The sequence below is a fragment of the Pteropus medius genome, unplaced genomic scaffold (genome assembly GCF_902729225.1).
Source record: "Pteropus medius unplaced genomic scaffold, Ma_sr-lr_union100, whole genome shotgun sequence".
Classification (NCBI taxonomy): domain Eukaryota; kingdom Metazoa; phylum Chordata; class Mammalia; order Chiroptera; family Pteropodidae; genus Pteropus; species Pteropus medius.
The window spans coordinates 3,609,124-3,635,284 of NW_024342471.1; the positions used below are offsets into that span (position 1 = coordinate 3,609,124).

Sequence of the window (26,161 nt, forward strand, 5' to 3'; positions counted from 1 at the left end):
GAACTCTTTTGACACAGACCCTGCACATCAGTTTTTGGTTAGTGTTTAGCCTAGCACTATGCCCACCAAAGCTGAGAAGTGCTGCGTTTCCTGGGAAGTGTCTGTCAGTGTGCTTCTGAGTTCCTTGGATTCTTCCTTATTGCTAATTTTAAATTAGTTCATTAGAATTAATATATATTCCTCTATTAAACATGTAAGGAAAAAAATTTAGTAAAAGAAAAAATTCCCAGATGGTTAGTAACTTGAACCATAGATGGTAGTTGTTCCGGTTTCCTTTCAGTAGTTAAAAACTGTACAGTTTGACAAGAATTTCTTGTTTTCCTTTTACTTTCTTTTTCTTTTGCAGCCTTTTGTCTTTTTTTTCCTTTGCTTGTTTTTTGTTTTTTTGCTACCTGTCCCCAAATTTGTATTGCTATCCACATGTGTCCATCCATGTTCTTATAATAATCTACATGCATCTCTCTTTTTCTCACACTATATATATTTATACATACATACATGAGATGTTTTTGTGATCGTTTTATAAAATTGTGATCTTAATATATATAATGTTGGATTCTTTTTTAGCCGTTTAGAAGTTATTTTAGTCATGGAATGATCTCCAGTCATATAACTGAAAACAGGTAAGGTTCTTGAGGAGAAAGGTGAATGGTAATAGAGAAAATGGGATTGATGTGGGGGAGTGGGGAAAGCATCTAAGTTCAGAAGCTAGAGTCTGGAAAATACAGGTTAACTTTAGTCATCACAGGGTAAGAAATTCTGTAAAATTGTCTGTTTCAATGCTTTTCTATTTTTTTATTTTTTAGTATAGTTTTATAGTTAGGTAACTTTTAAAACATTGTAGCTTGCTGAAATTTAAAGAAAGAAAACTTTTTATTCTATCTCCAGTCTTGGAAAGCTAGAGGAATCAGCCACTGGGAAAGGATTAACAGTGTAGTTTGTGGGGAATAAAAGAGATTGGGCATAAAGGTTCAGCACTAAGGAAGTCTGAGAGCAGTGAGGGTTGCTGCATTTGTTTTCTTGTTGTGTTTCCTTCAGCACCTCTCTTGTCATGATAATCAGGAGGACCCAGCAGGGAATAATTAAGTAGATAATTCCTCTCTTTTCTCTCCCAATTCCAATTCAGTCTGATAGTGAGACAGACTACCCTGGCTGGGACTCAGAGTCATCTTTTTCTGCTCAAAGTGTCCTTTATGATGAATCAAGCTTCAGAAGAGAAATCAGTCATGTTTATTTTAAGAGCCCCTGTTTGACACTTAAGGAGGTATTTTTAAGAGTGATGAAAGGAAATACAAAGAATTTTCCACATAATATACACTAAGGGCAATTTAAGGAAAGGGTAGGCGATAAAGGAAACTGTCTTAGTCCATTTTGGCTGTTATAACAAAAATACCATAAGAAGGGTAGCTTATAAACAAAAAAACATTTATTTCTCACAGTTCTAGAGGCCAGGAAGTCCAAGATCATGGTGCTGGCAGATTCAGTGTCTGGCGAAGGCCCACTTCCACATTGACAGCTGTCATTTCACTATAACCTCACATCACAGAAAGTGCTAGAGATCTCTCTGGAGCTTCTTTTATAATCCCATTGATGAATGATCCACCGTTATGACCTAATCACCTCCCAAAGGCCCTCTCTCCTAATATATCACTTTAGGGGGTAGGATTTTAACATATGAGGTTTATAGGGACACAACCATTTGGTCCATAGCAGAAACTGTGTGTTTAAAATATCTTTTAGTCATTGAATATTTATTGAGAACGATATTTTTTGAGAACATACTAAGCAAGAGATACATGGTTAAAAAATAAACCAGATGTGATCTCTGCCATGGAGAGTATAGTGTAGTGGGGAAATAAAATGTTGATCAAGCAACCTCACAAAGAAATATACAATTACAAACTCTGATTGGTGCCATGAAGAAGAAAAGAACATGGTACTGTGAAGACGGTAACTGGAGAGCGCAACCTCCTCTCAGGGAAGATCTGAATGATGAATAAAGATAATTGAGAGAAGGGAGAAAAGCAGTGGTCTTGAGATGAGAACATAAGGAACATAAAAGATAAGTTTGGCTAGAGTATGGGAATTGGGAGAGAGTGGCCTTACGTGGACCTAAAGAAGTCAGCCAGGCCAAACCATGCTTTGTTGGTCATGTGAAAGACTTCTGCCCTTCTACTGAAAATAACATGAAGGCATTACAGACTTTACATGTTTAAAAGATCGTTCTTTCTGCAATGTGGAGACTAGATTATAGGGGGGCAAGAGTGGAAGCAGGAAAACTGCATGGAAGCTTTGCACTTATCCAGGAAAGAAACAATGGCAGCATGGACTAAGCTTGTGGCCCTGTAATTGGAGGGAAATGGACAAATGGAAATGAAATCTGGTTGGTTGTTTGTATTTAGAGGTAAGGGAGCAAGATAAGTCAAGGAGACTTCTCAGGTCTGGCTTAGTTCTTGATGCCAGTTTATTTACTGCAAGAAGTGGAAAGGGGTGGATCAGACGAGAGGAGAGGAGAGGAGAGAGCAATCAAGTGAAGGTAAACCTTAGGAATATTCAGAGGCCATTTAAAGGAGGAGGATGACTGATGAGGGAGACCGAGAAACAACAGCTTTTGTAGGGGGAGGGTGTGTACTTTCTGAGAGACCAAGGGAAGGGCAAGCTGAAGGCTCTCCATTGAGTTTGCTGTATGTTATATGAAAGGCATTTGGTGACTTTTGCCAGAGGAATTTGAGTGAATTGACTGTGAGAGGGTTGAGTGAAGTGGGCTGCGAAATGAGCGGGGGAAAAAAAAAAGACAAATCTAGCCAAGAGAGGAGAGAAAAAGGAAATGGGTAAATGGGTACAGGGGCAAGTACCTTTGGTGGCAAAACATTTATAACCCTACTCTCCTCCTCCCTGAAATTTACTGCAGGAATTGCTAATGGCTGTATTATCTGTCTATAGTCTGAATATCACAACTGCTATCATTCAATTAAAATGCTATTTTATAAAACTGGGATTTTGCCCATCACTGCAAACTTATGGAACTTTCTCATCAAGAAATAGAACAAGCTGAAAATAAAATCCTGGCTTAGGTTTAGTTACGTCCCTAAATGACTGATCTGTATGGTCCTATAGGAGTCAGAGACATCTGGCATCCCTTTCCAACCAGCAAGTAGCATTAGTTAGACTGTACTGACCACTTTGCTTAGACTACAGGTTGCCACTCAGAAAAGTCTGAGAACTCACTCACTGGGAAGTTGCCCTGGCCAGGAATCTCTTTTCTAATCATGTTTTTAATTTGCCACTCTAGCCCTAATAGGCAGCCATTCGTTCTCTTTGGTAATCACTCCACACGAGAAAACCTGAATGCTGGCAGCTTTAACTTCCCCTCTGAAGGGCATCTGGTACGCAACACTGGTCCCAGTGGGAGCTTTGCCAAACACATGGTGAGTGGTTTGACTACCTCGTGCTTAATTGGTTTTATTATCAACTAGGGAGTTGGGGAGCTGGAAAAAGGAATCTTTTCCAGTTAGTGTGTTGATTTAACCTTGAACGTAAAGTTGTTTTGCAGTGAAAAAAACTTATTGGAAATTGACCGTATTTTTATGATATGATTTGAAAGCATCATATTTTATTTTCAGATGTTTGAAGGAAAAAGGTTAAAAAGTACTTCACTTACAACTTAAACTCCTTTAAGTTCTAAGAGTAACATTGGTAGTAGAATAATAATTTTAAATTTTTTTGAAAATAGATAGTAATTTCAAGCCTAAGTTTGTTGTCTTGACTTACATTTCAGGACATAAACCTTGAGGATCATTGTCCTTTTATTAAGGGTGCCAGGGAACAGATTTTCGCATTTGATTGTATATTGTCTGCTACATTCTTCTAAGGGAAACATTAGACTGAAATATGAGACTCTAATGCTTATAAAAGTCTCTGCTATCATAATGGAAGTTTAAGCATTTTCAAAATGTTTTTGACAATCAGGAAAGCATTATTATTTTTTAATTTGTATTGGGAGAACATGAGACCCAGTTCTTTCTGGACTGAGGCTCCTGATATGTCTCCAAGCCAGCAGGGCTGCTTGGATGGATATGCCATCAGGATCTTGCTGCTCCATAAAGGGAGGGCTCAGGCTCCATTTTGACACCCCCAGAGCACTCCTGAAATACACAGAACATACCAAATGGCTTCTCTGTGTAAGCTTGTTGACTGTATACATTAAATCAAAACTAAAGGAGACAATTGATATCTGCTTTGGGAAAGATGGAGTAGACATACTTTTCCCTATTTCTGTAAGTACAACAAAAAGTCCTGGACATTATGTATTAAACAAACACAAGAAGACTGTAAAAGGTAGAGAGAGGAAGGTAGACTGGCTCAGGACCAAAGGAGCAAAATGACAATGTGTTTTCTGGAGTTTCTGTATATCCTAGACTGGATACTGGAGAAGCTGGCAACCTGGAAATGCCATTAGGCACAGACATAAAAAGTCCTAAGAGAAGTCTGTTCTCTTCAGCCAGAGGACCAGGAAAGGGGCAACCTAGCAAGAAAGAAAACTTTTAGACAACAGCTGCTTTACTCCAGCCAGACCCCTCAGGAAAAAACTATATCTCCATCCCCACACCTGCCAGCAAGGGCTCAGTGCAGAGCCTAGAAGGTTCACCCTTGCCAGGCTACATACAATGGGGTGCCATCTTCTCACTCCCACTTCTGTCAGGGTACCGTCAAAGACAGCTGAGTGGGGAGCCAGGACTTTCATCCCCACCAGGCAGGAATGAACCCTCCCCACCACACACACCTCAGAGTATCAGTGAAGACCTCAGGGGAACCTGGACTTTTACTGCCACCCAGCAGTACCAGGGTGTGCCCCTCCTTGGGGTAGTACCATTGGAAGCCAATAGAGGGTCAGCAGTAACAAAGCCACCTCCTTACCCATGGTGTCTGTCACCCTCCCAAGCCAGGATGCTATCAACAGAGGCATACAGGGGAACCCATACCTGACCAACAAAACGAGCACCACACACACACACACGCACACACACATGTGCACACACACTCTCAAACCAGGTGTCAATAGAGGCTGAATGGAGAACCTAGACTTCATGCCTGCCAAAACACAAGACTTAAATAAGATCCAGAGGAGAATTCTAGTTTCAGCTATAATGTGGAAAGAACTTGTAAATCATTCTTGCCCTCTTTCCAAGAAAAAAGCTGAACAAACTGAAAATCAGCAACTTTTCTGAGACTCATTAGAGAATTGATAATAAAAACAGTTAAGCACCAGGCAGTCAAGCCACTTGAAATCTGGAGAAACAAGCGAATTCAAAGAGTCACAGCCAATACATGCTTGCCTGGAGCAGAAGCCACACTTAAATGATAATTTTGATGAATTCCTAGAGGCCAAATGTGGACTAATGTGAGAGTGAGAGACTCCTGTGGGACAGTCAGTCATAAAGGGACCCCCTCACATCTGTGAGTTTAACTTCAAGGAATCCTATCAGATTCTCTTTAGAGTCAGACTTCACTACACATAAAGTGAAGAGCCAAGAAAAATCTCCTCATGATTCTGTCTGGGGAAGGACAACAGTAATCATTTTGAAATGTAACAGCGACCATAACAAAGTCCTCCATAACAAAGGCCTACTCTCCAGGATAAAAGGCTTTAGCAGAATCTCATCCCATCTCAGGGAAGGACATTTACCTGACTCTAGCACACTCTAGCTTTCCTATCTTACCTAATGGAGGAGAAAAAAGTTAAACACTTGTAAAGGTCATAGCCCAGGCACACTAAAAGACTTAAGATTTAATCATAAGATTATAGAATGCTTCCCCTTCCCCATTACCTTACCAGCACACTAACAGGTCTCCAATGTAGTAATTGGGGATTGCTGCTGAAGAGTTTAAACATACAGACTAAGGAGTTCTGTGGAAACCCGAAGACAGTAGGGGAAACAAATACAATAACACTAGAGGAATTTGAAGCACCTGCAGCTACAGAAAACATTAAGCACAAGCCAACTCCCTCTCAGATTAACATAAAACCTCACATACTAAAGCCTATTTACTTCAGTTCCTATTACCTGATACATCATGTCTGGCTTTCAATAAAAAATTACAAGGCATGTTAAAAGGCAAGAAAAAGCAGTCTGAAGAGATAACATAACCGTCAGAACCAGACTCAGATATGACTCATATTTTGAAATTTCCAGATGGATTTTAAAATAATTATGATTAATATGTTAAGGGCTCTAATGGAAAAAGTAGACAGCATATAAGAATAGATATATATTGTAAATAGAGAGATGGAAACTCTAAGAAAGGATCAAAAGGAAATGCTAGAAATCAAATACACTATAACAGAAATGGAGAATGCTTTTGGACATAGCCAAGGAAAGAATTGGTGAGCTTGAAGATAGATCAATAGAAACTTCCCAAACTGGAATGTAAATAGGAAAAACAATGAGGAAAAAAATGAAAAGAATACCTAAAAACTGTGAGACAATTGCAAAGAAAGTAATATACATGTAATGGGAATATCAGAAGGAAAAGAAAAAGAAAGGAACACAAGAAGTATCTGGACTAACAAGTAATGATGGCTGAGAATATTTCAAAATTAATGACATACAAAACCACAGATCCAGGAAGCTCAGAGACTACTAAGCAGAATAAATTCTAAAATATTTACACATACCCCTATCATATTCAAATTTAAGATCAAAGATAAAGAGAAAATCTTGAAAGAAGCCAGAAGAAAAAAAAAACCTTATCTATAGAGAAGCAAGGACAAAAATTACAGTGAACTTTTTATCAAAAACCATGCAAACAAGAAGAGAACAATAAAGTGTTAGGGGGAAAACCCACCAACCTGAATTCTATATCTGGCAAAATTGTCATTCAAAAGAAAAGGTGTGTGTAGAGTAAAGAAGAAATAAAGACTTGCTTAGACAAATGAAAAACAGAGAATTCATCACCAGCAGACCTGCTCTGCAAGAAATGTTAAAAGGAGTTAGGTGTTAAAAATTGTATAGATCAGACATGGGTCTACATAAAGAAAGGAAGAGTGTCAAAGAAGGAGTAAATCGAGGTAAGTAAAATCTTTTATTTTTCTTATTCTTAATCTAAAAGATAACTAATAATTATAACAATGTATTAGGTGAATATAGCATATAGATTAGTGAAATGAATGACAGCAATTTCATTAAGGATAGGAGGCAGAAAATAATACTACTCTGATACCATCTGTACCATAGTACAGATACTTTGGTACCTGTACTACATATAAAGTGATATTGTATAATTTGAAGGTGGACTCGATATTGTATAATTATCTTGTATAATTTGAAGGTGGACTTAGATTAGTTATAAACATATGTTATAAACTCTATGGAAACTACTAATGTCCAGGTTTCAATTGAAAAATCACTAGAGATCTCAAACTGAATGAGAAGAGACAAATATCGGATCCCAACACTAAGATAACACAAATGTGAGAGTTAACAGACAGGATTTAGAACAGCCATCATAAAATGCTTCAATAAGCAATTACAAATGCTTTCAAAATAAATTTTGAAATAGCAAGTTTCAGCAAAGAAGTGGAAGATATGAAGAAACACCAAATGAAAATTTTAGAACCAAAAAATAAAATCAAAATTTAAAACTCAATGAATGGACTTAACAGCAGAATGGAAAAGAGAGTAAAGAATTATTAACTTAGAGAGAGAACCATAGGAATTACCCAATTTGAATAGCAGATAGGAAATGGACTGAAAAAGTTGAAACTTGGAGATCTGTGGGAATATCACAAAAATTCTTAACATTCATGCCTTTGGAGTATCAGAAGGAGAGGAGAAAGAGGATGGGGCTGAAAATTTTTCAAAAACATATGGCTGAAAAGTCCCCAAATTTAGCAAACCAACAAACAAAAAACCACTGTGTAACCTGCAAATATAAGCTTAGTGAACTCAAAACAGGATTAAATCCTGAGATATCCACACCAGTACACATCAGGGTCAAACTTATGAAAAGTACAGGCCAAAAAAAAAAAATCTTGAATGCTTCCAGAGAGAAATGATACCCTACCTACAGGGGAAAATTCAAATGGAAATGAATTTCTCATCAGAAATCATAGAAGCCAGAGGGAAGTGGCACATTTTTCAAGTGCTCAAAGAGAACTGTCAACCTAGAAAACTATATCAGTGATCTCAGATGAAGGAAAAATAAGGATTTGTTGCCAGCAGACCTACTTAAAAGAATGACTAAAGGAAGTTTGGTCGAAATAGAGAGGAAGTGATAAAAGAAGGAATCTTGGAACATTAGGAGGGACAGAAGAACACAATGATAAAACTAGTGCACTACTGAATTGTATACTTCAAAATAGTGAGTTTAGTTCTTGTGGCATGTTTGAGTTTTGCACATGTGTCCTAGGAACCCTGATGAGATGTTGGATTTTCAAAAGAGAAAAGGACACCATTCCACCTCTGTATAAATGGACACTTAAACAAGAAAGAAGAAGAAGAAGAAGAATTTTCTAATCTAGAAAACTTACATTTTCTCTTCTGCAAGGCCTATATATGGAGATGAAATACAAAGGAAAGTGTGGACCCAGGTAGCACCCTCTTTTCCTGAATTTGTAGCTGCCCCACACATCTGCCTATCATGTCAGCCAAAGTTCCCATAGTGAAAGTTTTGGACAGAGTATTAATGGCAGTCAAAATCTAAGCACGTTTTCCCTTCTTTTTCTGCTAAATTCTGAATTCATTCTCATTCTGGGTTGACTAAGTGCCCAATAGCAACTTCATAATGTAACCATGGTTAAGAACACACATGCACTCACACAAGCATATAAGTTACCTTTGGAATAATAACGTTAAAGGTACTTATTTCCCCTATATCTTTAAAAAATAATAAATCAGGTGTTGGTAAGATAAAATTGATCTCCATTAACTAATACACTTTTTATTTCTTTAGCAGTACACACCTAACTCCCCACTCCTTTTTTGTTTTTATTTTTTTCTGACATCCAGGTAGTACAGTGCGTCTCACCAAAAGGACCCCTTGGTTGTTCAAGAACATACTTTTTTGGAGCTACTCACATTCCTTACTTGGGTAAGTTCCTGTAAGTTGTCATTAACTTAATGAATAATTTATCTCATGAACTAGAAGTGGACTCATGATTTACTACTTTGCTCAGAAGCTCCTGATGCTAAATTTATAGGCCTCCAGCTTCCTCTGATTGCATGTGGAAGGTTGACGTGCTTAATACATTTCTCACTGGATGTATTTCAGGAGGAAAAACTATTGGCTCAACATATATCAGGTCTAACCATGTGTTAGACCGTGTGCTCAGCATCAGAGGGAAGGCAAAGATGAATTAGTCCTAGTTGGAGATAACAGGAGGTGTGGGCTATAGTGGGAGTTCGGATGACTCAGCCAGGTGCCTGCACAATCCTTTTTGTGAGAAAAGTGAAGAAAGGCCATGGCAGGAAGTTACTTATGAACTGGGAACATTTACAGGAGTAAGGGGTACATGCTGCAGGGCCATCCAGAAAGGCCGATGGGGGCTGCCCATGGGGTAATCAGAAGCTGCAGAGATTCAAAGAAACATGAAGAAGACCTCTAGAAAGAATGAATATCTCAGCACTGCTCCACAGTATATTAGAAACCAGGTTTTCTCCTGGATATTGTGATGTGAGCCTGAAAGAAACATGACTTGGGTCAGATAACTAAGGAAATGAAGAAAGAGGCAGAACTGAGCCTGCTTATTTATACTCTTATTTTAAAAAAATTTAAACTAAAGCAAAAACATTCCAGATTCTGTATGTGTCTCTGGGATTTAGTGGTGTTTCCAAGTGGGTTGTCAAATTCAATGTCAGGGAAGGTCCAAGAGGATACTGAGAGAAGCTAGGTTTCATTGTCATTTGTGCTTATACAATATTTAACTTGAAAGAAAGAAAATGTAGTTCTTGACATCTCCTTTGAATTAAATTAAGAAATTATAGCTTCCTTATGAAGTATTTGCATCTCCTGTGATCTTGTCATATTCTTATTAGGTCTTCTTTCACAGGTGATGATAACAAGCTGCCCAAGAAAACTGAACAGATGTAAGTCTTCATTTCTGTTTTATTTCGTTTTCAAAGTTAAATTACTCAGAAGTTGTGGCTGTTCTGTGTACCTCCTGACATCAACAGTGGGTAGGATATCTAGTTTAGGTGAGCAGAACTCTAGTTTCCCAGGAAGTTCCCAGCCCCTGTCTATAAGCTGGGAGTCCAGGCTGGAGACCCTGCCAGCTCTACCATCTGCTGCTCTCTCCAGATCTCGAGACTTCCTGCCTGCACATCCATGCATTTAAATGGCATAACTCTTCTTAATATGTTTTCTGCGTAGTGCATTTTTTATTGGGGGCTTTCCAAAAAAAAAGCATCCTGAAACCCATTGGGAGAATCTTTGTGCAACCCCTTCTGATCTGAAGGGTATTTCCTCTGGATTTGACACTCAGGCTTATGGAACAGAACTAGGATCTGAACTCAGGCTGTGTACCCATAGGAAGGTCCTAGTGTTGACATCTCCTACACAGAGGAAACCAAAGACAGGAAATAAATTCACGAGTGCTTGTGTTGGTCAACTTCGGCTGCCACAACAAAATATCACAGATTGGGTGGCTTAAACAGCAGAACTTCCTTTTCTCACAATTTCGGAGGCTGGAAGTCCAAGATCAAGGTGCTAGCAGGGTTGGTTTCTTGTGAGACCTCTGTCCTTGAGGTGCAGATCACTTCACTGTGTCCTCAGGCAAGAGAGAGATCTCTGGTGTCTCTTCCTCTTATAAAGTAATATAATCACACTACAGAAAACTTGGAAAAGAGAGAAAAGAAAATAAGATCATCCATAATTCCTCCTCTTCGGCACTATGCAATAGTATCTGAATGCGTATCTTCCTGTTTTGTTTTTTAATAATACATTTACGTTCTGTGTAGTTGTAATTATAGTGTATATGCCGTTTTTTCTGTGGGTTTTCCTCACTTTATCAACAAGTCAACCACATTCTCAAATGTTGGTGTGTGTATATATATAGTCTTGTCTTGTACCTGCTTGTGCTTCTATGCCAGCTGTGCTTAGCCACTGTTCTGGGTCCTCATTCTGGACCCTTAAACATTTCACCTAAATGAAATCCACCGGTGCCCAGGCTTTAGGGACTGGTATTAAGGGGTGCTGGGACCCACATCAGGAGATTTTCTGAATCACAGAGCTGGTGGAACTTGGGCATTATGGTGTGTCCCAGTGAAGGCAACACAGTGCCATCCAGGCGCAGAATAGGCCCTTCCCTTGTCATGGATCTCAGACCTTCTGTCCAGGCCATGTTATGAGTCAGTAGCCAGGTGGCTTTGTATTGAGCTCTTGTCTGAAGGCCTGTAGAGGAGAAGGCTAAGCAGAGGTGAGGCCTGACCAGTGTTGCTACTGAGTGATGTTCGAATCAAGCTGGGTGGTAGAGGGAGGAAGGGCATCTTTATATCTTCGAGTTTGGCCTCTATAAAGCTTCATTCTTAGTGTCAGGATGTGGAGGATTCTGGTTTTACCTGGAATTGGCCAAGTTCATTGGCAGTGTCCCTGCCTGGCCCCTTCCTACCAGGGTGTACCCCTCTGCCATCGCCTGGCCAACAATCTTCAGGGTTTGTTGATCCTTGGAGCTATCATTTGGTTGTGTGTACTTTTTCTGTCCCTTTTTCTTCTGTGCAACTCAAAAATATCTTAACCTACATTGTGGAGGTATGGTGAGGGAGCCAAGGAGGAAGTTGAAGGCGTTAATGTGATGTGGCCCAGTAGAAAAGCACCAGGCTGAGAGCAACCCTGAGTTTTAGTCTGACTAATTTTCTGTGGCCTTGGACAACTTATTCTAAGGCTGGAAGTCCTACTTGCTTCTTCTGTAAGAGAGAAGTTTAGACCAGATAATTTCTGTGTTCCATCCTGCTTTCAAACTCCTGTCACCTTCTTTTACCTGTTATAAAACTCTCAGGCTTAAAAATACACATATTCTTAGATGAGGCTTTATTAGGTTCTTGCCAGGCACCTCCCTTGCCTTTCAGGGCCTTGTGGATGAGCCCCCTCTCCCTATAATTATTCTAAAGCAGTAGTTCTCAACCAAGGGCAATTTTACTGCACCATTCCTACCAGTTGTTCCCTCCTCGACCCCCAGGGATGTTTGGCAATGTGTGGAGACATTGGCTGTGACAACTGGGGTACTACTGGCATTCAATGGATAGAAGGCAGGGATGCTGCTAAACATTGTATGAACACATGGCACAGATCCCACAACAAAGAATTATCTGACCCAAAATGCTGAGATTGAGAAACCCTTCCCTAAAGGGAACCAGACTTGGATTTTCCAGGGACTTTGGTGGCAGTCCTATTCTGGTAAAGAAAAAAGAACATTCTCCCAGGTGGAAGCCCTGAAAAGGGTTCTGCGGTCAAACACTTCTTTCTTGTCTCTTGTTTTGGAGAGTCACCATGCATTAAAGTATGAGAAATCCTTCAATAAAGAACCTTTTAGAACTTAGTTAAGAAAAGAAAAAAGAAAACGAAAAAAAAAGAACATTCTTATATAGCATAACTTTGGGAAGCAAGAAGTCAGAAAGAGCAAGATTGGAGCGAGGGGCCCCTGCTTTAGGAGGGAAACCTCAGAGGCATTCTCTATTCTCTAAATCAGATAAGCTGCTTAGAAAGTGGAGCCTGTCTTATCCCCAGAGTAATCTCTTTTACCCCCTGAGGTATCCCACCCTGAGGATCTAGTATTAGCCAACCTTTAACAGACATGGGGAGGTTGGTCCTTGGAGAAGCAGGAAGTCTGTATCAAGACACTGAAGGGATTCTGGGTCCTCGAATAGCTGCTCCAGCACATGGAGGGGTCAGGGAGCCCACATAGTTTTCTTATGTTGGATCACAAATAGGAAGGATTGGTCTTTTGAGCAGAATTAAGAAGAGCTGACTTTTCTTATCATGGTTTAACAGAGAAAAGTATAAAGCAGATGGGGCACGTGGCTTTTAAAAGGTTTAGAAATCAATGAGTTCCATTTTTTGCACTTTTCTCATTCTGTTTAAAAAATCAGTTTCATAAGGAATGTCATTTTTGTGCATGCAGCTTTTGATGAAACCTTGTGATGTTGTAGTTAACCCTTATTTTCTGTTTTTAAAGTAGGCTCTTATCTCAGATATATGCTGCTGTTATTGAGGCTGTTTTGGCCGGTATTGCATGTTATGCTAAAACTTCTAATCTAACAAAGGTAATTTAATACCATGTTCCTTTTTTCTTAGAATGTGTTTTAATGTAAAACTTTCTATCTGTCTGGGTGGGGATTTTTTTTGGTTTTGTTTTTTTGGGGGTGGGCATACCTTGTAGCACTCAGTTTTGTGAGGCCGGGCATCAGTGGAGCTGGCACCAGACAAAGATACCTTTCGAGTGCTGAGCTTTTGCTGCCTGTGTTGCCTGGGACCGAGCTCCTCTTGTCTTATGAGTGACAACTAATCAACACTTCTTTGTAGATATCTGGTGGTGTTATAGAAAAATCATTCTGTAGCATACTATTTTACTTAATAGTTTAATTTTTAAAGGCTTTTAAAGGTTAAAAAAATAAAAATACAGATTATTCTACTGTGAATTTTAATAAAATTAGGTAAGGTTGTTTTGAGCTACATAGTTTGATTTCCGATAATTCAGTGTTTAGAAGGAGAAAAAAAACACAACTAAAGATTAGAAAATCTGACTTGCCTTTCCTAGACAAGCATGTGTGTTCTCGTCCTCTGACCTTTATCTTCCTTGCTGTTTTGCGGTTAACCTGCCCTGCTGAGTTGGATTCCTATATCTGACCCAGTAAGGAGATGAGAAGAGTCGGCTTGATGCCTCCCAATGCCAATAGGACCTTTCCTGAAGGAAGCCATTTGACATTGGAAAGGTTGTGTATGATGTAGATATCAGAGAGACTGTAGCCTAGTCACCAGCTCCTTGCCATCTCCCCTCCTCACTGAACTTGAATTCCTGGTACTGACTTGGGTTCGGTTCCGACCTCAGTTCTCACATCTTTGTTTTTTAACTGATCTTTTGTAACTCTAGGTAGTCAAATATTCTTAGCATTGGGCAGAAACTGAGGGCAATAATCCCCTCCCCCAGGGCCAGGGAAGAGGGGAGGAGAAAACACATTTCCAAACTTCACAGTGGTACCATCCCTGCTGCCTGCAGATCATGGGCAGATCACCTGCCTGAAGGAAGTGTTTCCTGTGAACCCAGCCTGAAGAAAACAGGCGCCTTTTCCCCTTAACACAATGTTTTCACTTTAATCTATTGATGTATACAAAGTAGTCATGTAGAGGGGAGGGGCACAGTGTTCTCCCGGCAGAATGTTAGACGGGCTCTTCCTATAGGTGATGTGCACACTTTCACATGTGAAAGCTAATTGTTGCTGGTTTGTTATTGGTTTTACAGGCCAAGGAGGTAGCTGAGCAGACCCTGGGCTCTGGGTTAGATTCCTTTGAGTTACTGCAGTTTAAGGCAGCCCTACGGTAAGCAATGGCTCATATTTTCTATCAGGTATTTTTTTAACGTTTGTTTTTTAAAGACCTTTTTTTCCCTTGTATATGATATTCCATGTTCCAGTGAAATAATGGGATGTATAAGAGAATCATTCATGATCAGGGCTTTGATAGGACAAGGAGCCAAAGATGGAGGAGCCGGATGAGAGTCAGACACATGTCCTGATACTGGAATGGGAGGCAGATCAATACGGGAACTGTTGGAGACTTGACAGACCCAGTGCAGAGGTTAGAAAGGTGAAGCTGAGAATATGAGTGGTGAGATTAATTAGGGTTAGGGGTCCTGGGCATGTGAAGACAGTCACTGCTTAGAAGAGACTTGCCCTGGGTTTTATCTGCCTCTCAGATGATAGAAACCCTGAGCCTAGCTGTGTCTCATGGTCTAGTCACTCTAGATATTTGGCTTCCTGGCAGTCTTTCCATCACACAACTCCTGGTACATCACAGTGATTCTCTATGTGGTCTTTTTTCACAGCTAAACCTTCATGAACCTCATTCATGTAACCCCCTGTCGCATATGGGGACCACTGTTAGCAAAGGAGACAAAAGACATCAGTATTGGGGAGTTTCTTTAAGAACACTTCTGGGATATGCTCTCTAGTGCCTCAACTCCATGCCTCACATTTTCTTATATCTACAGCCCTTGGTAATGAGAGGGAGTATTTAGAAAGATAAGTCAATCAATTGATCTAACAAGAATTCTATTTCTGCAGCCCTAGGTGTGGAGGAAAGAGCCAGATGTCTTTGGTGCAAGGTTTCAGGCTTACTTCAGGTCTCCTTTCCTCTGGGTCTTCTGGATCTTGTCTCCCTGGCCATGAGAGGGGAGGGTGGTTTTGCAGTGACTTGGGTTGTCTTTCTCTGGTGACCTAAGTTTGGGGAAGCTCCTTTACTTTCCAGCTGTGTGACCTTGGACAAGATAGGGAGCTCTCTGTGCATCTGTTTCCTCATCTTTCCACCTCATAGAGTGATTGGGCATGTAAATATTAGCCTCTATTTCATTGGGGTCTTCTCTGTTACCATCAAGCATGGCTTATGGCATAGTCATGCTGTTCCTCCTTTCCTCGGGGCCTTCCTTGCCTAGGTCACTCAGCCTTTCCAGGGCAGGCTACCAATCCTAGGTCTCCTAAGCCTGGGAGTACCACCCTAGCTGGAGGAAGGAACCAAGAGAGAACACCAAGCAATGGGAGAGAATCTCCTAGGGCCAGTCTTCCACCTAGAGTGCAACTCCCTTCTCTCCACAAGATCACTTCACTGAGTACCCATAAACTGTGTCAGGTTAACAAATCATTTCCCGAGAAGAACACAGGACCTGGCCTCCGCTTGGACCTCAAGGAGGGATGGCAACTTGACCGAAAGGTGATGCAAGAGGAGGAAGATCAGGACAGAATGTCAGGGCTCTGGGGTAGGAGGCCCCAGGCCAGTAGAGGGTCATTCCTAGTCAGTAGTGGGCAACACTCTTGTCACACTGTTCTCTCCTGCTCTGTCCAAGAATCAAGACAGCCCTGAGAATCTATACAGAGGCAGGGACATGACTGGAGTCAGACTGTGACCTCACACTCGGCAAGTGTTCTGTGAGGGCTCAGCACAGGTGCAGTGCAGCAGCAAGTGTCTGGGGAGGGCGCCAGCCCAGTGGTCAGCAAGAGCAAACTGACTTTAGTTTTGTTTTGTGTTTGCAGCTCCAAGATGACTTTTCATATACATGCTGTGAATAATCAGGGAAGGTAAGTATATGTTTGTGGTGCATCCTCATTTGGGCAAGTTTTAGAAGCAAAAAGAGAAGAAAGGCTACCTTGTAACTGCTAAGGCGGTGGTCTCACAGTTCCACACCTGGCAGTGGCATCACTCCAGGGCTGGGCATGGGGCTGGCTCTGCTCAGCTGAGATCCTGTTCCCTGAGTGCTTCCCAGTGAAAGACTGAGGGGTGGGGGCAGGGCATAGACCCAGTTCTCTCTAAGTAGCCTATGTGCTAATTCTGCATAACATACAACCCAATATTTTGAAAACCCCTGAGAGAAATTTGGGTCTGTGGGTTGCTGCCAAGTTGAAAAAAAGAACATTGTAAATGCAATGAATGTCTGTCTCATCTCTTTCCTTTTCTAGAATCGTGCCTTTGGACAGTGAAGATAGCTTATACTTTGTGAAGACGGTAAGCACAGCTCTTACAGGTCAGCTGGCAGGAGATGGCTTATCAAGGGACATCTGTAAGGGGTGAGGTGGGAGTGAGGTGGGAGCTTTGGGCAGCCCATTCCTTACCTGAGGAAACTGGTCTATTCTCAGAACTGTTCCACCAGCAGCAGTGGTGGGGCCCGTGCTTTCCAGAGGTGCCCAGGCAGCTGTGCCAGGCCCAATACACCCACACTCCCATGTCTAGGCCCTCGTGAGTCCAGAGTCTTACTAGGGGCTAGGGAGAGACCCCTCTTCCTAAAGTTAGGAAGGCTTCTTCCAAGTGGCTGAGATTTCTCTGACCTCTGGAAATGAGAGCTGAGGACAAGCCTTCTTTAACATAGACCAACCAACAAGTTTTAGTGGTTTCTAAGGGTTCTAAGGCCTGTGTTGATGCCCTTAACAGGAGCCTGTGAAAATAAACAAAAACAAAATACCAGGTGCCTGAGTCTCTAGGGAAGTGGGGTAGTCAGAGCAAAACTTTCTCAACCATGCACTGGGGACACGTTGATGGGCCAGAGGAATCATTTAGAGATACGTTGGTCCCTGGGTGGATTGGCATGGCTTGGGGGAGCTAGATTTTCTATACCAGTTGCTCCAGTACATCCTGACATGAAGAAGATTGGCAAGCAGGGCATGAGAGGATGTTGGACATCTAGCCACTGGTTGCAGTATGTATAGGTACAAGTTATATCTTGTACCTGTAGTCTGTTCTGTGGATACTGCCCGAGCTTTAATTCCATTGAGCTTTTGGTCACTGGGAACTAGGTGGGCAGCTGTGGATGACTCCATGCAAATGTACTCATATGTCATATAATGACTTTTGTATACGAAGGCCCTTTCTCTCCAACTATACGTTATAAGGTTTCCTAAAGATAGGGATCATAATTTATATATTTTCTCTCCCCATGCCACATGTTGGGAAATACATAGCAAGTGTCTAATAAATGCTACATGTATTCTTTTTAATGTTCTCTCTATCCTTCCTTATACCAAATGCCAAATATTAAACCCACAGGATTTGTCTTCCTGATTGACCTGGGAATCAAAGAAGTGGGATTTCCACTGTCACTTAAGAGGGACTATGTAGCCCAGGAAGGTTATGTGTCTTTAGATGTTCAAAATTCTTTAGAACAGATTTAGATAAACCTTCTAGCTATCAAGCCTAATTAGAAAATTAATTAAAATATAAAATCCCACCTGTCACTTTTGTATCTTTTATCATGACAACATGGAATATTAGGATTTTAGCTTTTACTGTGATTTCTTCTTTTCAATTACTCTGCTTTTTTTTTTTTTTTTTTTTTGAGAATTTAGCCATTCTTCCAGGAGCCCTAGGTCTTTTGTCTCTGTCTTGAGGGTAGAACTGGGGTCCCTGGGTAGCACAACAGTATGTGAAAATGGACTCTAGTTTCAGGAGCTCTGCACTGACCATTCAGCCATGTCAGGCCGGCAGGGGACAGGACTTGAGAGCACTCATCGTGCTCCCTATACCCAGATCATCATAGTCATCCCAGACCCTGGTTCTGGCTCATACCATTTTCTGCATTTCTGCTAGACGACTCCTGGAATTATTCCATTTTCACAAGTTTTGAATGATAAATGAGGGCTTTTTTTTTTACCAGCCATTCAGGAGCTCTGAGTTTCTCCAACTTTTTTTCTAGCCTACTGAAGCCTCTAGTTTTTGTCTTGCCCTTAAAGCTTAAATAGCTTTCTTTTAAATTTCTTAGTCCTGAATGTAGCACTTGAAAGTGTTGACATGTACCCCAAAATATCCATGAATACACGCATACCAAACAAATGACCACTTTTCCCAACTTGTTCAGAACTTGAGCCCACACCAAAGAGTAGGTCAGAGTATGGACATGCTGGGATGCAAAGAGTATATGAGTGTACAGAAACCTAGAAGAAAAACTTTGAACTCTAAGAGGCTTGAGACTAGTCATGGTTAAGAAGGAAGGCTGTTATGTTGCCTCTTAGGAATGATAAGCAGTTAGAGGGAATCACGTGTCTCTAATCAAGAACTAATTGCTGGGAAGCTTGTGTGATCCTGAAGTCATCTCTTAGCTCTGAGGTGTATTTCAGGATAACCTGAATTTTTCTTACAAACTCTCCAGTATTCTTTTGAAATGCACCTTAAAGCAGTATTTTGTAGTCTGTTTCTTATGGATCTCTCTCCGAAGATTTAAGACTGCCAACTAGTCTAATTCTGTTTTCTAATTTGATACAGGCGCGTATGACCGTCTATGACATTCCTGACTTGCTGGGAGGCAGGGGGTGCTTAGGATCCGTGGTCTTCTCAGAATCATTTTTAACATCTCAGATCTTGGTTAGAGAAAAGGGTAAGTATATATGTTCTTTAGAAAGCAAAGCTTGATTTTTTTTTTTTTTTTGGCAAAATAAACCGTAAACTAAGTCAAAAGATCAGCAGTGAACTTGTGAAAATATTAGAACACTTATGATACATAAAGGGTATATATTCTAATTTATGAAGAGCTCTTACAAATAGTAGGATAAAGACAAACTACCCAAAGGTAAATGGGTAAAAAATATAAATATAAACAGGTAGTTCACAGAAATGGAAAACAAAACAGCTTTATATATATATATATATTTATATATATATATATATATATATATATATATATATATCATATAATCTTCACATATACATATATACGAATATGTACAGCCATACTAGTAATCAAGAAGAAGCAATTTGAAACAATAATTAGATCCATTTTTTTACACAGCATGTTGGCAAAAAATTCTAGAAAATAATATCCAGTGCTGGTAGGAACAGCCTTATAATCTTTTGTTTGATTTTTAATGGTCACCTATACTACCTTGATAAAAATTAAAAGTACAGAATAAAAGGACTCATTCCCAGGACTCTTCATTTAAATGTGTGTTTCTGTTAGTGGTAAAAAAATAATAGATTCCCTGTCTCTAGATGAGGAAGTTTTCATTTTCTGAGGGCATCAAACTCTGTGGTAATAAGAGGAGCCTTGTCTTCTGAGAAGGGGAAGGGCTTTAGCCATCTGGTGCCTGCCAGGTGGGCTCAGGTGGTAGGCAGTAACCTCCATGTCTGTGGTCTTCCTACAGATGGCACTGTTACCACAGAAACCAGCTCCATAGTCCTGACAGCCGCCATACCCAGATTCTGCTCCTGGCTGGTTAGTGTCATTCATCACATGAAGTGAATGTAAACATGGGGAGATTGGGGAGGGCATTTGAGGAAGAACCTTTTCATTGGGTCCCTGGTGGGATGTCAGAACCTGAACTAGCTGCAGTTCAGGAATGGAAGTTTTTATCTCAGCTCTTTCTTTTTATACAAATGAATCTAGTTTCTTTAACTCTCTCATAATCTTGGAAAAGTTCTAAAAGAAAGGAACTGAGTTATTTGGGTCTCTGTTAAATTGTGAAAGGAAGAAATTAAGACCCTCATTTTACAGATGAGGAGACTGAGGCTTAGAAATCAGCCAACCTGTCCAAGGTCACACAGATAGAGAAAAATGGATCACGTGGCTCCCTTCCCTGGTCAAAATGGTTGCTACTGAGTTTGTATAGCAGTGTCTGTCTGTGTGTAGAAAGGTCCCTCTTCACTGGTGGGACTTGGTCGGAAACTCCGATGCCTTGGGACACAGAAATTATGACAGCAGTGAGTTGGGTAATGATCTAAGTACCCATTTTAGAAGTTGTTTATATTCTGTTTCTACAGTTCTGACATGGGTAGGGAAGAGCAAGAGTTATCCTCTAACATGAACATGTTTAAATGAGAACACACTCAAAATATTTTAATATGTTTTCTCTCCTTTGTCCCTAAAAATAGTTGTTTTCTCTGAAGTGAAATGTAAGTGGAGACTAACATATTCTCTCCACATATCACAGGCTCATTTAGTTGGACTTCAGGTCCCAATGAGAGAGCCCATCATAGCCTTGGACTCTGAGCCTTTATGACCAGCAGCTAACTCTGGTCATAAAGGAAAAGCTGTCAGGACCTGAGAGACTGGATTTGGCAGAGAGATTGCCCAGTCTCCTGGAAATATTTGAACGCAGAGGTGGTGGCAGGAGCGACACCTAGCCGAGTTTTGCCTTTAAAATAGTAACTGAAAATCTGTACTCCTTTTGGACACAGGTAGAAGATAGTGAAGTAAAATTGTCTGAGAAAACACAGCAAACAGTGAAGGTAAGCAACCTTCTTATTCTTAATGTTAATGTCATGTCAAAATGAAACAATTTATAAAGATAATTTAACATCTCATCTTATGGCTAATCTAAAGGATCTGTACCTCTTTGTCTCAATTCCTGTTTGCATTCTTCCCCTTCTCAGCAGAGCTCTAGAAATAACCATTTATGGGGTATACAATGAGAAGGATTCTTTCTGCCATTTAGACCTTTTGGGTGTGTGTGAGTGCACGCATGCATGCATGCGTGCATGATCTCCCAGTACTAGTAAAAGCAGGTCTCAGACTGGCGTAGACAGAGCTGAGAGGTCAAAGCTTTAGGCCATGGAGAGCTGCCTCCAGTGAATAACAGTCCACTGGAACATGAACAAACATTGCAGGCTTTGGTTATCAGGGAGAACCTTACATTCTTTTTCTCAGCACAAGTCAAGTGCCAAAGGCAGTAGAAGAAGTAGGGTATATCTGAGGCTGACTCAGCAGCTTTTGTACATACACAAACAGGGGCAGACTTTAGATTCTGTGAATATTTATGCTGTAAATCATCTGCTCTGTTTTTGTTTGTTTTTTTTTTTCAAGGAGGATGAGTGTTTCCTGGGCACTTTTCTAACAGGAGGAGAAGGTGCATATCTTTATTCCAGCAATCTACAGTCCTGGCCTGAGGAAGGTGAGCTATGTCTGGGTCCCTCTTTTGCTTGAGTGTTGTGATTAAAATAATACATCTGATATTTGAAAAGACTTGGTGTAGAATTGTTTTCTTATAATTTTTCTCCTTTGATCCACTCATTTTTCAGGCGAGGAAACCCGTGCAAGGAAGGGCTGGCCCCAGAACTGTACCTGGTCCTCTTGTTGCTGCCTGAGAATTGCTCTCAGAAAGGGCTAGAGTCCAGGCAGGACTTGATTGGATTCATCTTTAAATGTAGATCTCATAAGGCCAAAGTCAAGGCATCAGCCAGACCAGGCTCATCCAGATTATTGGCAGACTCCAGTTTTTTCAGGTTATAGGAGTGAGGTTCCTGCTTTGTTACTGGCTGTGATCCAGGAGCACTCTTAGCGCTGCCTCCCAGTGATCTGTGCCCTTTGACTCCCTCCATCTCAGCAACAGACAATCTCCCTTGCGTTGTTGAATCTCTTGCATACTTCTAATTTCTCCAGATTCCTCTTCTGCTACCAGCCAGAGAAAACTCTACTTACAAAAGCCTTCTGTGATTAGAGAAGGCCCACTCAGATAATTTTTCTCTTGCCCTATAAGGTTACACGAACACAGGAGTAACATCAGGGATGAAGATTATTGGGGCCATCTCAAATTTCTGCCAACCACAGTCTACCTACTGGCTCCCACAATTCATGTCTCTCCCATGTGCAAAATACTAGTCACCCCCTCTCAAGGGCCTCTTCCCATAAGGGTAACTGTTCAAAGTCCTAAATCTCATCAGATCAAAAATCAAAAATCTCATCATCAAGATCATCTCAATAAGGTGTTGATGAAGCTCTGGACTGTAATCTGCTGTACTGCTCCTGAACAAAATTCCTCTCCATGTGTGGACTTGTGAAACTAAAGAGACAAGTTACCTGCCCCAGCCCTCCCAACACACAAGATGAGACTAGCATAGGATAACAGTGACAGACATGCAGGTTCAAAAAGGGGGGGCATAGAAGATAAAAAGGAGTCATCGTTCCAAGGTCTCGCATGAATTCCATGGAGATTTGTGCTCCTTTTTGGTTTCCTCAAAATAATATTTTCTTATGAGTCCTATTGAATATAGAACTTTTATTTCCCTGTTGAATGTAGTCATTTTGTGAAGGAAGAATTGTGACTTAATGCACAAATTCCTCAACCTCCACTAAGCAAAGTGCACAGCCAGGAATTTCTGAAGCCTTCTTAGTCACACTCTTGAGAGCTTAGATTTTTCAGACTTTCTTAGTTCCTGAGAGAAATGTAGTTTGAATTAGGAGATGGTTTTATGAGGCAGGAAAATTCAGTAGGAGCAGAGAATTTAAACAGAAATCTCCTTTGGCTGTGTATTAAACAGTTTACCACTTTGAGACTCAGATAAATTTTATGGGACTTGAAGTTTATGCCACTTGGGGAAAAATAACACAAAATGATTAAGGAAAAATAACACAAAATGATTAAGGCTTTAGGGCCTTCAAAGAGGGCTTAGGCAGGTGGAGGTCCTGAAGCTTAAGTGTCATTAGTGTCTTGGTGAATCTGCCTCTTCTTGAGACTGATGAGTTTGAAATTTATCTGTTCCCATTCTCTGAAGGCATTTAAAAATGAGCTCTTCAACATGCATTATTTTGATCAGTCTTTATATCCTAGCCCCATAAAAGGTAAAAACTTGCCTGAGATCTATAGTGCAAGTTAATGGTAGCATCTGGAGGGTAGTCCAGGTCTTCTGATTTTCAGTTCAAGGATGGCCCAACAAACTACTTGTAGGTAAGGCAACTAGTAATTCCCTTCTCTCGAAATGCTTCCAGCTGTGGAACCTTTTTCCTTCCCAGTTAGTGACTTCTATCAATAAGACTTGTTGTATAGTTCCTGTTCATTCATGTCCTTCATGTGCCCTTCTCGTCCCTACCCTGCTGACCTTGGTCAGGAAGGCTGCCCAGTACCTAATCCTCAGGAGCCCACTTTAGAGTTTTACCATATACGCCTGCCTCCCTAAACAGTGTCTTGTTTTTTAGTGTAATCCAAATAGAGTCATACTCTGTGTTCTTCTGGGACTTGCTTTTTTCCCTCCTAAGATTTATCCAGATTGTTGTATGTAGCCCTATAGTTCATTCACTTTCATGGCTCCATAGGATTCCTTTATATGAAAATGTGCCGATTTATCCTTTTGACTCTTAATAGACATTTGGGTTGTTTACAGTTTTTTGCTCTTGGAGACAGCACTGTCATGAACATTCTTGTACATGTCTCCTGGTGTATGTAGCACCAGGAAGATGCCTTACAATGTATCTTTCTTGCTGTATTAAGTAACAAAATTCAACTGAGTAAATTTGAAGATCTAATTGACTTTATTAAGTGATTCATGAATTGGGCAGCATCCCATCTAGCAACTATGATGAGTTGTACAAAATGGAAGGTTGTTATAGGCAGAAAGAAGATGAGACTAAAAAGTTAAAAGAATGGATTATTTCAGGCAAAGACACCTTCCCTTAGCAGAAGGCAGATTACCTCACTAGTGTTGATCAGAAATTCCAGACTGGTTTAAAATTCTACTCCTGAAAGAGGCTGAAACTGCAATTAGATTATTAAGTTTTGGTATGGTGATGTGGTTTAGCAAAAGTGACTCCATTTTGGGTTTGTTGTTTCTTTTTCACAGCATGTAAAAAACACAATTGCCGTCTTTTATCTCGGTCAGATGATTTTCCTGTTACATTTCTGGCTAGTTGCACCAGTCAGCTTTGAAATCTCTGGCTAGTTGGTATGTTGGCCTTCCCTGAATGTTTGCCACTTTGATTGCTATCGTTTTTGACATCCCTAGGTATAGGATTTTCTGTGCTTTGCCCAAATAAAGTCAGCCCCTCCAGCAGGCCTGCCCTTCTCCCTCATAAGACCACAGAGCTCTGGGGGGTTATAGATCATGAGAATAGCCCCATGCTAAAACACCACAGATGTCCACTTTTCCTATCAAACGTTAGTAGAATTTCTCAAATTGCTTCTCAGTTTTGTTGTATAACCTTTGTCCATTTCCTAGCTTTTGAATAGTTATCTTTAACAATTAGTCCAGTTTTGTTGCTGTTTCCCTGGGAGATGATTTGCCAAAGTCCTCACAGCCATTTCAGAGGTCCCAACCCTCAGGACTTTGAAAGGTATTTTCACTTGGTAAGGAATTTTAGGTTGACAGCTTCTTTCTTTTGGTGCTTTAAAGATGTTGCTCCACTCTGCTGTATTCTAGCTTACATTGTTTCTAAGCAGAAATCTACTGCCATCTTTATCTTTGTTCCTTTCTGCACATAGTTTTTTTCTCCACTCCAGATTTTCTTTCTTTCTAGCACAGATTTTAAGCAATTTGATTTTTATGTGATGTGGTTTAAATGCTGTGGTTTTCTTCATGTTGCTTGTGCTTGGGATTCGGTTAGCTTTTCGATCAATGGATTTATAGTTTTCAAATTCGGAAAATTTTTGGCCATTATTTCCTTAGTCTGGACTCCAGGTCCTTCTATTTGGCTGCCTGAAATTGTCCCACAGCTTCCTGATGTTCTGTACAATTATTTTCAGTCGTTTTTCTCTTTGTGTTTTATTTTGCATAGTTTTTATTTTTATGTATTCTAATTTGCTAACTATCATTGTTGTTAAATTAACATTTGTTAAGTGGAACACAGGGTGCCAAGTTCAACAGAAGACCACGGAAAGAAATTGAAATAGAGAAATTTAATACTCACAGGTCCCGGAGGAAGTACACAGCATGCCTTGAGGGGCCACACAGGGAGGGCAAGGTAGGGTGCAGGCAGAGAGAGTGACAGGACCTGGGACACATGCCTATATTAAGGGTCCGTGAGTGGAGTGCTTTGGGATTCTTAGCCTAAGGTCAGAATGGTCAATTCAAAACAAAAGGAGTGGGATTTTGATGAGTTCCACAGGGATCTTCTCTAAGAGATTCACAGGGTACAGCACTAGGAGTCTGTGGAGACTTTTGATCACAAGGCTATTGGGGAAGTCATATCAGGAACTAAATTTGCTTATGTCTCTGTGGGCTATTATCTAGGACATGTGCTTGCCTAAAGGGGGCTACTGTCAGTTTAGGCCCCTGTAGGCCCTTGGCCAAACCGAATGGATGCTGAGGCAGCAGCACTATGGAGTAGCTTAGCTAAGCTCTCAACAGTTATCTAGTGTCATTTACCTCATCCAGTGTATTTTTATTTTTAGACATTACATTTTTTATCTCTAGAAGTTTGATTTAGATCTTTTTTACATCTTTCATGTCCCAAGTTAACATGGTTCTTCTAGCTTCTTGAAGATATGAATACAGTTATAATAATTGTTTTAATATGTTTTTCTTCTAATCCTATCATCTTGGCCTTGCTTTTAAGCTTTGTTAGGTAGAAAGCAGAGCAACATTTAATTTAGGGATAATTTTACCCGACTGCTGAGGCACATCCTTCTGAATACTCTACCTGACATCCCTGTGAAGTAGGAGGTTTTCCACTGTGGCTGGTGGGAATGGGTAGAAAGTCCAGTGCAAGATATGGGTTGATGTTCTTTGTTTTACATAGGATTATCTAGTTTTTCCAGCACCATTTGTTGAA

At 40.5% G+C, this 26,161-nt stretch overlaps 1 protein-coding gene across 2 annotated transcripts in view; it reads left to right on the forward strand.

Moving 5' to 3' along the window:
* The window catches only part of DNAAF9 (dynein axonemal assembly factor 9), a 113,155-nt gene that overhangs the window by 42,077 nt on the left and 44,917 nt on the right, over positions 1-26,161 (forward strand). For both annotated transcript variants that reach the window (XM_039863852.1, XM_039863853.1), the window contains 12 exons: positions 568-623; positions 3,293-3,428; positions 9,009-9,090; positions 10,049-10,085; positions 13,169-13,256; positions 14,453-14,529; positions 16,236-16,280; positions 16,659-16,704; positions 18,952-19,063; positions 19,827-19,897; positions 20,860-20,910; positions 21,485-21,572. In XM_039863852.1, coding sequence (XP_039719786.1) covers positions 568-623; positions 3,293-3,428; positions 9,009-9,090; positions 10,049-10,085; positions 13,169-13,256; positions 14,453-14,529; positions 16,236-16,280; positions 16,659-16,704; positions 18,952-19,063; positions 19,827-19,897; positions 20,860-20,910; positions 21,485-21,572 — 889 coding nt within the window. The remainder of the gene's footprint in view (positions 1-567; positions 624-3,292; positions 3,429-9,008; positions 9,091-10,048; positions 10,086-13,168; positions 13,257-14,452; positions 14,530-16,235; positions 16,281-16,658; positions 16,705-18,951; positions 19,064-19,826; positions 19,898-20,859; positions 20,911-21,484; positions 21,573-26,161) is intronic.